The 12,636-nt window shown below is 42.6% G+C and overlaps 1 protein-coding gene across 1 annotated transcript in view; it reads left to right on the top strand.

Moving 5' to 3' along the window:
• malrd1 (MAM and LDL receptor class A domain containing 1) overlaps positions 1-12,636 on the top strand; it is a 261,497-nt gene that overhangs the window by 182,340 nt on the left and 66,521 nt on the right. The window contains exon 25 of the mRNA XM_078427721.1: positions 2,387-2,551. Within this exon, the coding sequence (XP_078283847.1) occupies positions 2,387-2,551 (165 nt within the window). The remainder of the gene's footprint in view (positions 1-2,386; positions 2,552-12,636) is intronic.

The raw sequence follows: 12,636 nt of genomic DNA, 5'->3' as shown, positions 1-12,636 counted from the left end.
TTTGCCGACGACACCATGGTCGTTAGACGAATTATGGGTGATGACAAGCCAGAGTATACGAAGGAGACCGATCGATTCACAGAATGGTGCCAGAGCAACAACCTTGCTCTCAACATCAGTACAAACAAAGAACTGATTGTTGACTTTGGAAGAGGAAGGCTGAGGATCCACAAACCTGTCTTCATCAACGGGACAGTAGTGGAGAGTCAAAATAATGAACGGCCTGGATAGAGTGGATGTGGAGAGGATGTTTCCACTAGTGGGAGAGTCCAGGACCAGAGGCCAGCCTCAGCCTCAGTTGAATGTCCATCTAAGGAAGTCATATTAAAAGAACTTGTGAAGACTCATTGGAATTTTGCCTGGATTTTGCCTCGATCACAATCCAGTATTAATGAGACAGCAGAGCACAGGTGTATCACATTAATGGAACCTGACTTTAAAGGCAGAAATGACTGCATAGCAGCTGCCATTTGATGCGATTGGCAAGAGTTGAATTTCTAGATAAATAACCTATTTGAAAGGCAGCACTCCTGAGAATGCAGTAGTCCTTCAATACTGCACTAAAATACACCCTAGATAGTTACTACATTCTTCACTCGTATCTTTCCAGAAAATTTAATGCCAAGAGCATATATCATAAATTCAGAAGCATTATATAGTTTATTCATCAGTGCTACAAGGTCTTGGTTTATTTTTAAAGTTTAAAAAAAAATCAAAATTCAGAAAGTCTAAAACAAAAATAGAAAATGCTAGCGATACTGAGCGAATCAGGCAGCATTGGTGGACAGTGAAACGGAATAAAAGTTTCACTAATGGTTACCGGAATTATTTCTACGCTTCTTAAGAAAAATGTGAATGAATTAATGCTCAATTTCTCCTTCCATTTCTGCTTATGCTGGTTAGAATGCCCTTATTATGCATTCATCTCGCAGTGAATTCCACAGATTTACAACTCTCTGACTGAAAAAAGTTTTCCTCATCTCAGTTCTAAATGGCCTACCCCTTATTCTTAAACTGTGGCCCCTGGTTCTGGACTCCCCCAACATTGGGAACATGTTTCCTGCCTCTAACGTGTCCAACCCCTTAATAATCTTATATGTTTCGATAAGATCCCCTCTCATCCTTCTAAATTCCAGTGTATACAAGCCTAGCCGCTCCAGTCTTTCAACATATGACAGTCCCGCCATTCCGGGAATTAACCTAGTAAACCTACGCTACACGCCCTCAATAGCAAGAATATCCTTCCTCAAATTTGGAGACCAAAACTGCACACAGTACTCCAGGTGCGGTCTCACTAGAGCCCTATACAACTGCAGAAGGACCTCTTTGCTCCTATACTCAACTCCTCTTGTTATGAAGGCCAACATTTCATTGGCTTTCTTCACTGCCTGCTGTACCTGCATGCTTCCTTTCAGTGACTGATGCACTAGGTCACCCAGATCTCGTTGCAATTAGAGTCATACGGCCTGAGAACGCATCCTTTAGCTCAAACTATTCATGCCAGCCAAGATGCCTGTGTTTGTCCCACATCCCTTAAACCTTTTCCATACATAATTGCTTTAAAATCCATCTTGCATTTCCTATTTAAGCTGTTTAAATAGCTGTTTAATAAGCTGTTTAAGCAGTCAATCTCACCCATTTCTCTCACCTGACTAAATAGCTTGATGTTATGATGACATTTTGTAATATATTTCTACTTGGTGTTATTCACAATAATGTGCGGCCAAGGGGAATCCAAACAGAACATGTTGCTCGCCTTGTATGGTTGGCAAGGCTTGAATGAATGTTTCCCAGCAGTTCTTCATTATCTGTGAGTAGCTATCAACTGATTAACTTCAGTCTCACAAGATATTCTCCTGAAAATCTCCCGATGAGGTTCGATAGCAGAATGATGGAAATTGCACAGTTTTTTTTGTTTTTAGTTTTAGAGATACAGCGCAGAAACAGGCTCATCGGCCCACCGAGTCCGCACCGACCAGCAATCCCCGCACATTAACACTACCCTACACACAATAGGGACAATTTTACATTTTTATACCAAGCCAATTAACCTACAAACCTGTAACATCTTTGGAGTATGGGAGGAAATTGAAGATCTCAGAGAAAACCCACGCAGGTCACGGGGAGAACATACAATCTTCGTACAGACAGCACCTATAGTCAAGATTGAACCCGGGTCCCTGGCACTGTAAGATCTGGGCTTTTCATCGATCTTCTGTCAATGCTGTTTACTGGGAGAAATTACAAAGAAATATGCAGTGAAACATTATGTTGAAGGCTGGTGGGCAGAGTGTTGTTACAATTCAAGTCTCCTCTTTCATAAATGTTGTCACATTCACAATATAAAGGATTGAAATTAACTTTTGCTTTGTTTTTGTTTCTTCAGCACAGTATGCCAATATTTCAGGAAGTTGCAGCTTCAATGGGCCAAACGAAGAGGTTTGGATCAATAACTGTAGGTTAAAGCAAAGCAATGATGACAACTTTGATTGGACAATAGGAAGCAAAAGCTTCACCGTGGGAACTGGCCCAGCAAATGATCACACCCCAGGTAAATACTGATCTCGGGGGATGAGCAATTCAGATGGAGGAATGCGTGTTTAACTTTTTAATTGAGGAATTAACCACATCAACAGATACAATTTTCTGCAATTTATGCTTTGCTTAAGATGGAAGTAAATCCAGTCTAAGCATGTATGGTTTACTTATTACAGGGCACTTTTTGGTTAATATTGATTATTTCACTATTCCTAAATTCAAATAAATAGCGATTTGATCAAGATTCAGTGCTGATCTCCTTCTTCCCGATGAACTCCACTCATCACTCATCACATGGCGGCACGGTGGCGCAGCGGTAGAGTTGCTGCCTTACAGCGAATGCAGCGCCGGAGACTCAGGTTCGATCCTGACTACGGGTGCCGTCTGTACGGAGTTTGTACGTTCTCCCCGTGACCTGTGTGGATTTTCTCCGAGATCTTCGGTTTCCTTCCACTCTCCAAAGACGTACAGGTATGTAGGTTAATTGGCTGGGCAAATGTAAAAATTGTCCCTAGTGGGTGTAGGACAGTGTTCGTGTGCGGGGATCGCTGGGCGGCGCGGACCCGAAGGGCCTGTTTCTGCGCTGCATCTCTAAATCACCACTAATTAGGGTGGCACAGTGGTACAGCGGTAGTTGCTTCCTTACAGCGCTAGAGACCTAGGTTCGATCCTGACAATGGGTGCTATCTGTGCAGAGTTTGTATGTTCTCCCTGTAACCGTGTGGGGTTTTTCCGGGTGCTCCGGTTCCTCCCACACTCTAAAGTTGTACAGGTTTGTAGGTTAATTGACCTCTGTAAATTGTTCCTAGTGTGTAGTATAGTGCTAGTGTACGGGTGATCGATAGTCGGTGTGGACTTGTTGGGCCGAAGGGCTTGTTTCCATGCTGTATCCCTACAGTAAACTAGCATTTAAGCAAAAATTATGAGGGTCAATTAGTTGTGACCTATGAGTTGTCTGCAGCTCCAACTGTTCTCAATCTGTGTTGATGAGGTGGATGAGAGAGGTCAAGTATAATATATTTACATTTTCTGATGATACAATGCCATCTGGTAGTGTGGGCCATAAACCTGATGCAGAGGTGTTTCATGGGGTTATAGACAGTTTGAAAAGTGTTGTATTCAAAGGGAATACCAGCAAATTATATATTGTCCTTTATTGCAAATTGTTGTCCAATGATATGGGATCCTGATGAGATCATATCTGGAATGTTGTGCGCAGGTCTGGTCACCCTGCCTGCAATAGGATATATATGTGATGGAGGGGGTGCAGTGAATGTTCACCACACTGTTTCCTGGGATTGAGGAGTTTCTCAGAAGAAGTGATTAAGCACAGGAGGTCTGTTCTCTAGAAACAAGGAACTGCAGATGCTGGTTTACAACAAAAGACAAAGTGCTGGAGTAAGTCAGCGGGTCAGGCAGCATCTCAGGAAAACATGGATAGGTAACATTTTGGGTCGGGACCCTTCCTCAGACTGTTTGTCGGTCTGTACTCTCTTGAGTTTAGAAGAGTGAAAGGGATTCTTAACGAAATGTAAAATATTCTTCAGCAGATCGGCACAGTAGTTGCAGTGTTGCTGTTTTCTCATTTGGGTGAACCGAACCAGGCGTCACACTCTCAAAATAAAGCACCGTCCATTCAAAGCAGAAGTTTCTTCGCCCAGCGGGTGGGACATTTTGGAATTCAAAGCAGTAGATTCTCAGTTTGCTGACTATTTTTGAATTAGAGATTGAGATATTTTCAGATATTAAGGAAACCAAAGTGTAAAGGGTTAAAGCAGGAACGAAACACTGAAGTGAAATATCAACCATGGCAGTGAGGCACTCATGATGAATGACCTCCAACTAGTTCTGTATCATAGGTCTTATGACAATAAACATCTTTCACTGGTTTCATATCACAGACATAAGAACATGGCTTCAGGTTTATTAAGAAGTGGCTCATGAGCCCCTGATCAAGGGCATTCAAGAAATGCCAATAGATACAGACCTTGCCAGTCACACCAGATATTGTTTATCCCACCATTATATGAAGATGCAAGAAGCCTCTGCTGCAACTCATGAAAATTACCTTTTGTACTGACCCAAGACCCATTGACTGATCTCTCACCCCTGACTGGAACAAACCTAATAACACTTTCCACGCACATCGTTAAAATGTACAGTACAGCAGACCTTTGACCTGTTAAGATGTTCCAACACCTAAAGTGTTTTGCTGTAACCAATGGCCTGAAGCAAGATTAGGAAATAACTATTGTTGGTAGCGTTACCACTGAGGAGGATATATGGAGGTCTCAGCTTTAACAAGGGTGTCCACATCAGAGCAATGGTAGGTAACATGACCACCCTGTGGCAAGAAGCCACTTTAATTCAAAATCTAGAGTACATGATGTAAGTGTTAGCAGGACACTACAATCTCCATATTAAACACTAGAACCTCCAAATAAGCTCTGCACTACATAGACTTGGGGATATTGTTTTTGTCTTTACACTATTATCTATTATTGTTTGATTGTTTTACACACACACACACACACACACACACACACACACACACACACACACACACACACACACACACACACACACACACATATTTAATAAAATACTTAATACATTTATAATATATATATATTGGATGGATGGATAACTTTTATTGTTTATTATGATGTTTACAGAGCACTACGTTTACATCCAGTTGTACTGCTGCAAATAAGAATCTCATTATTCTGTTTCGGGCCATATGACAATAAAACATTTAACTTGAGTAATTTTGGAAAAGGTACTTTTTTTTAGATTTCTTTACCTAATTTGCTTGCAGAGGATTTTAGAGAGGAATAATCAGAAGTAACAATTCACAATGAATCAAGTAAAAGCAGAAAGAAATAGAACTGAAGGCACGGAAAGGAATTTTCAGCAATTAGAAGATAGATTAAAAGAGTAGGACTGTGAGGTCAGTAATCCCAGGATTATGTCTAGAGTAAAATGAAACCACTGTAAAAAGAACATTAAACCTCACATGCTCTCTGATGAGGTTAAGCCTGTGCTCATGCAATTTTTTGCAGCTGATTGTAGAAACTGGCCTAGGAATTTGATCAGTTCAGCGTGTTCATGCAACAGTTGTGAGAGGGACACATACCGGCAGCTCAGGGTTCCGGGTTTTCGATGTTTCAGATGTGATCAAGAGAGAGGTAAAAGAAATGCAGGAATTGCACTGCTAATCAGGGAGACTGTCATGGTGGCACGCAGAGAGGACATACTGGAGGGTTTAACCGCCGAGGCGAGATGGGTAGAGCTTAGAAATAAGAAAGCTGCAAGTGCTCTAATAGCGTTGTACTACAGGGCCCCCCAATGGTAAGTGAGAGGGAAAAGAACAGTCATGTTGAAAGATTACCAAAAGATGCCAAAGCAACAGAGTTGACTTTAACCTCTCCAATATTGAGTATAACTTGCACAGTGTCAAGGGCTTAGCCAGGGCAGAATTTGTGAGGTGTGTCCAAGAAGGATTCTTGAAACCGTACACGGATGGTCCAACCCAAGAAGGAAACCTACTGTACCTTGTGTTGCGAAATAAGCCTGGCCAGTGATGGTGTTTCAGTGGAAGAGCACTTTGGGGACAGTGATGACAACACCATAAGTTTTAAGTTGAAACAAGGAACTGCAGGGACTGAAGGAGTGTCCCAAAACGTCACCGTCTAATCCATTGATTTTACTCCAGCATTTTGTGTTCATTGGTTTTAAGATTGTTTCGAATAGAAAGAAGATAGGATCTTGTGGGAAAGTATTAAATTGGAGTAAGGCAAACAAGAACTTTATTAGGCATGAGCTCACCACTCTTACGGGACCTTGCCAGTTGCTAGAGAAGACACAAAGTTCTTTGTCAAGGCTCCCGTAATCTCTCCTCTTGCCTCTCTCAATAACCTGGGCCACAGTTTAAGAATAAGGGGTAGGCCATTTAGAATGGAGATGAGGAAAAACTTTTTCAGTCAGAGAGTTGTAAATCTGTGGAATTCTCTGCATCAGAAGGCAGTGGAGGCCAATTCTCTGAATGCATTCAAGAGGGAGCTAGATAGAGCTCTTAAGGATAGCGGAGTCAGGGGGTATGGGGAGAAGGCAGGAACAGGGTAGTGATTGAGAATGATCAGCCATGATCACATTGAATGGGCGTACCTATTGTCTATTGTCTAACCTGGGATAAATCCCCCCAGGTCCTGGAGATTTATCCATCTTAATTCTCTTCAAGAGTTCCAACATTTCCTCCTTCTCAATCTCAAACTGTTCTTGCACTTATTTTCTCCACACTGTCCTCTGTCTCCTTCTCCTGGGGCTGCACGGTGGCACAGCGGTAGAGTTGCTGTCTTACAGTGCTTGCAGCGCCGGAGACCCAGGTTTGATCCCAACTAAGGGTGCTGTCTGTACGGAGTATGTACATTCTCCATGTGACCGCGTGGGTTTTCTCCAAGATCTCCGGTTTCCTCCCACACTCCAAAGACATACTGGTATGTAGGCTAATTGGTTTGGTGTATGTTTAAATTGTCCCTAGTGTATGTAGGATAGTGTTAATGTGCGGGGATCGCTGGTCAGCGTGGACTCGGTGGGTCGAAAGGCTTGTTTCTGCGCTGTATCTCTAAAACTAAAAGTCAAGAGCAATTGGTATTGGGTAAGTCTACCTACGACATATGGGAGTCGTTTAAAGACCAGTTGATCGAAGTTCAGAACTGGAATGATCTATTGAGGTGAAGGGATGAGGGTGGAAAAGTAAGGGCACCTTGGATGAGCAAAGAGATTATAAATTTGGTCCAAGAGAAAAATGAAGCACATCCTTCAGAGGATAGAATCAGACAGGGCCTTTAAAAAATATGAGAAAGGAGGAAAGAACTCAAGCAGCAAATTGGAAGCAAATTGGTCCCCAAAATATCTTTGGGGAGTCCAATTAAATAAAATCCTAAAGCTTTTTTATGGAGTTTGGGGATGTAGGCAAGATATTACACATCTCTTTTCACCAAGGAGAAGGAGAGTGAGGATAGTGAGATCAGCGTGGAGAAAAAATATGCAACGCCAGTTTGAGATTAAGAAGGAAGAAATGTTGGAGCTCTTGAAGAGCATTAAGGTGGATAAATCTCCAGGACCTGAGGGGATTTATCCTAGGCAATTGAGAGAAGCAAGAGGAGAGATTATGGGAGCCTTGACATAGAACTTTATGTCTTCTCTAGCAACAGCAAGGTCCCAAAAGAGTAGAGTAATTAATGTTCCTTTGTTTAAGAAGGGAGGTAGAGAGAATCCAGGAAATTATAGGTCAGTGAGCCTCATGCCAGTGGTAGTGATGGTTTTGGAGAGGATTTGTTGGGATAAGATTTACCCCCTTTTTGAAAGAGTACTGGTTAATTAGAGACAGTCAGCATGGCTTTGTGCACAGCAGATCGTATCTTACTAACATAGAATCATAGAAAATAGATGCAGCTAAAGGCCATTCGGCCCTTCGAGGCAGCACCGCTATTCAATGTGATCATTGCTGATCATCCAGAATCAGTACCCCGTTCCTGCTTTCACCCCATATCCCTTTATTCCATTAGCCTGAAGAGCTATATCTTACTATTTTGTGAAAACATCCAGTGAATTGGCCTCCACTGCCTTTTGTGGCAGAGAATTCCACAGATTCACAACTCTCTGGGTGAAAAAGTCTTTCCTCATCTCAGTCCTAAATGGCTTACCCCTTATTCTTAAACTGTGACCCCTGGCTCTGGACTCTCCCAACATCGAGAACATGATAGATTTTTTTGAGGAGGTGGTGAAGGTGATGGACGAGGGTAGGGCAGCAAATGTTGTCTACGTGAATTTTAACAAGGCATTTGCTAAAGTCCTCCATGCTAAACTGATCCAGAAGATTAAGATGTACAGGATTAACATGACTTGGCCGTTTGAATTCACAACAGGGTTCCTGATAGTTGGTTATGGTGGAAGGGCAATGTTCACGCTGGAGATCTGTGACCAGTGGAATTCCACAGAGATCTGTGCTGGGACCGCTGCTGCTTTAATAAATATAAATGACTTGGATGTAATCGTAGATGGGTTGGCTAGTACATTTGCAGATGACACCAAGATTGCTGGGGTTGTGGACTGTGAGGAAGGCTATCAAGGTATGCATTGGGATTATGGATAAGCTACAGAAATGGGTGGAGGAATGGCTGGTAGAGTTTAATCTGAGCAAATGTGAGGTGTTGAAATATAGAAAGTCAAATGTAAGGGGAAAATAGACAAACAGCATTGATGTACCAATGGATCTTGTGGTCTAGGTCCATAACTCCCTGAAAGTGGCAACACAATTAAATAGAGATGCAAAGAAGACATATGGTATGCCTGCTTTTATAGATCAGTGTACTGGGTATAAGAGTCAGGATGTCATGATGCAGTTTTCTAGGACTTTGGTTAGGCCACTTTTGGAGTATTGATTGCAAATGTGGTCGCCCCATTACAGGAAGGACGTGCACGCTTTGGATAGGGGTTTAGTGGAGGTTTACCAGAGTGATGCCTGAATTAGGGGGTAGTAGCTACAGGGAGAGGTTGGACAGACTTGTATTGTTTTCTGTGGAATGCTGGAGGTTGCATGGAGACCTGATGGAAGTATATAGAAACATAGAAAATAGGTGCAGGAGGAGGCCATTTGGCCCTTCGACCCAGCACCGCCATTCATTGTGATCATGGCTGATCATCCACAATCAATAACCCGTACCTGCCTTCTCCCCATATCCATTGATTCCACGAGCCCCTAGAGCTCTATCTAACTCTCTCTTAAATCCATCCAGTGATTTGGCCTCCACTGCCCTCTGTGGCAGAGAATTCCACAAATTCAAAACGCTCTGCGTGAAAATGTTCCCTCTCACCTCAGTTTTAAATGACCTCCCCTTTAATCTAATACTGTGGCCCCTGGTTCTGGACTCGCCCAACATTGGGAACATTTTTCCTGCATCTAGCTTGTCCAGTCCTTTTATAATTTTATATGTCTCTATAAGATCCCCTCTCATCCTTTCAACTCCAGTGAATACAAGCCTAGTCTTTTTAATCTTTCCTCATTTGACAGTCCTGCCATCCCAGAAATCAATCTCGTGAACCTACGCTGCACTACCTCAATTACAAGGATGTCCTTCCTCAAATTAGGAGATCAAAACTGTAGACAATACTCCAGATGTGGTCTTACCAGGGCCCTATACAACTGCAGAAGAACCTCTTTACTCCTATATAAAATTATGGGAGGTACAGTTCGAGTAGCCAGTCTGAACCTTTTACTCAGGATGGAAAAATCAAACACTACAGGCCATAGGCTAAGGGTGAGAGAGGTAAAGTTTAAAGGAGATGTGCAGGGCAACTTTTTTACACAGAGGGTGGTGAGTGGTTGAGGTAGGTCCGGGATTGGTGGTTGAGGTAGGTACAACAGTGGATAGGCATATAGATATGCAGGGAATGGAGAGATATGGATTATGTGCACGGAGATAAGTGATTGTTTTATCTGTTCTTGGGCTGTACTGTTCGATGTTCAATGAGTGAAATTATTGTCAGATTTTGGTGCTTGCATTTTGAGGTTGAATTGCAATTTCTGGTGTGAGCCATCCATTTCTAGGGCAGGTTTTGACATAATTTCCCATCCTATGTCAAAAAACTGGACCAACTTGTTTTGGGAATATCCGCCATAAGGAGTGGCGGATAGAAGGGTTGCTCAGTAAAGGTATCAGGGGTTATAGTGAGATAGGAGGAGAATGGGTTGGAGAGGGAAAGATAGATCAGCCACGATTGAATCGCGGAGTAGACTTGATGTGTCAAATGGCTTCATTCTGCTCCTCGATGCATTTATAAGAATCACGATGGATTCTGCCTGCTGCTTGGACTCATACCTGCAGCCACACCTGTCTGCACTCGCCTGAATCGGATGTAGAAGGCCTATGAGCTGCATCTTCATATCCAGGAGTAGAGAGGCGAGGTGTGGTTGAGCCTCGGGCAACATTCCACAAGGGCCCCATCCCGAGAGTGGTCTGACAGCTATTTGTCAGGAAGCAAGGCTGGGGGCAGAGCTTTAAATCCTCACAAACTGGAAGGCATTTGTCTAAAGAATTCTAAGTTATTGATTCTCCTATCAATAGTTTTAAAAAGTATCATCAAATTTTTTTAAATGAAAGTAAATACTAAAATAACTAATAAAAAAAGAAGCATAAAATTAAAATAGAACTCATTCTACCTTTTTCTTTTCATGTCCAGGTCAGGAATCCCCATTCAAATGATCACAGGAATGATTGGGTTAACATGTGATGAGCTTTTCACGGCACTGGGCCTGTACTTGCTGGAGTTTGGAAGGATGAGGGACCTCATTGAAGCTTACTGAATAGTGTATGGCCTGGACAGAGCAGATGTGAAGAGGATGTTTCCAGTGGTAGGAGAGCCTTGGACCAGAGACCATAGCCTGAGAATAAAAGGACATACCTTTAGAAAGGAGATGAGGTTGAATTTCTTTAGTCAGATGGTGGTGAATCTGTGGAATTCATTGCCACAGAAGGCCATGGAGGCCAAGTCAATGGATATTTTTAAGGCAGAGATTGACAGATTCTTTATTAGTACGAGTTATGGGAGAAAGCAGGAGAATGGGGTTGAGAGGGAATGATAGATCGGACATGATTGAGTGGCAGAGTGAACTTGATGGGCTGAGTGGCCTAATTTTGCTCGGATACTAATGAACATGAAATGAGGCTAGCTAGTATCGCTGGGCTGTGCATCTCCACACCAAGTGGAGACCGTCGTCTGTGTGGGGTGACAGGTGTGATGGTATCTGTTCCATTTATATCCATGCCTTTCTCTTCAAAGAGGGCTGAATGCCGACAACTCACATTAGATGATGGGAGAGTCTGAGGGGAAGCTCAGAGCAACATCTGACGGGCTATGAGGACATTGGGAAGGCGAGAGGTGATAGAGATTAGCACAAAATCCATGGCTTGCTACAGGCTGAAAAACATTGATGGCTGCCAGATATGTCACTTTTTGAATTTAGTATTTTGAATTCAAAATATACTCAAAATTAATTAAAACATAAAGATTCTTTAAAAATAATTGAATCGCTTAATTAATTTATAAAAAAGAAACAGTACTAGCGAAACAATATGGTTTAATGGTTAAGATGTGCAGGAAGGAACAGCAGATGCTGGATTAAATCGAGTAACTCAGCAGGACAGGCAATGGTTTAATGGCTCAATGGTTTCTTTATTGTCATGTGTACCAGGTACAGTGAAATACATATTTTGCATACAACTCAGCAATACTATCTATGTACATAAGCACAATCAGTGCAGTGTGCACAAAACAGCCCACTGAGTTCACATGCAAGAGGCGCCATTTTTGGCGCATTTTATAGACCCAACTGCAGCTGGCCAAAAAGGCCCATTGCAGACGTCGCCTCTATTTCAGTTGTCTCAGACAATATGTAACTTACATTTGTAGGAACAATGATCTGCGGATGCTGGCTTACAAAAAAAAACCATAAAATGTTCCAGTAACTTTGTAACTTATTGTTCTTCTGTGCAGTCATCCCAGGTTGATCAATGGATTAGGCCTGTGAGACCTGTGCCAGGTATAGTGGACAGATCATTCAGCAGCAGTGCTTCACTGCTGGACCTCATGCAGAGTGCAGCTGGGAAATGGGCAGTCAGTCATGGATTTCTGCTTCAGCATAGGAATCCCACATTGCATCTTGTGAGGGTATCTGAGGCGGGTACAATAGTGGCGTGTAAGAAGCTTTTAGATATGGCCATAGATATGCTGGGAATAGAGCGATATTGACCATGTGCAGGCAGGTGAGATTAATTTATGGGCATTATGTACGGCACAGACATTGTGGGGTTCCTGTGCTATATTTTTCTATAGGAAAATCCTGGCACACTTTCCCAACAACTCTCTCTCTCTCATGCACCCAAGGACCATTTCCCTGCCGGTCCTCACCAACACAACCACTGCACCCCACTCACCCCCTTTCACCACGAGTACCATTTCTCTTCACCAGTCCCCTTTATCTCGCTGTGTTCTTTCCTTTTCATCTCGTTCTAGCCTTCTCCATGAATCATCTCT

Source organism: Rhinoraja longicauda, chromosome 2 (assembly GCF_053455715.1).
Source record: "Rhinoraja longicauda isolate Sanriku21f chromosome 2, sRhiLon1.1, whole genome shotgun sequence".
In the NCBI taxonomy this organism is placed as follows: domain Eukaryota; kingdom Metazoa; phylum Chordata; class Chondrichthyes; order Rajiformes; family Arhynchobatidae; genus Rhinoraja; species Rhinoraja longicauda.
This window is presented reverse-complemented; position numbering and strand designations above follow the sequence as displayed.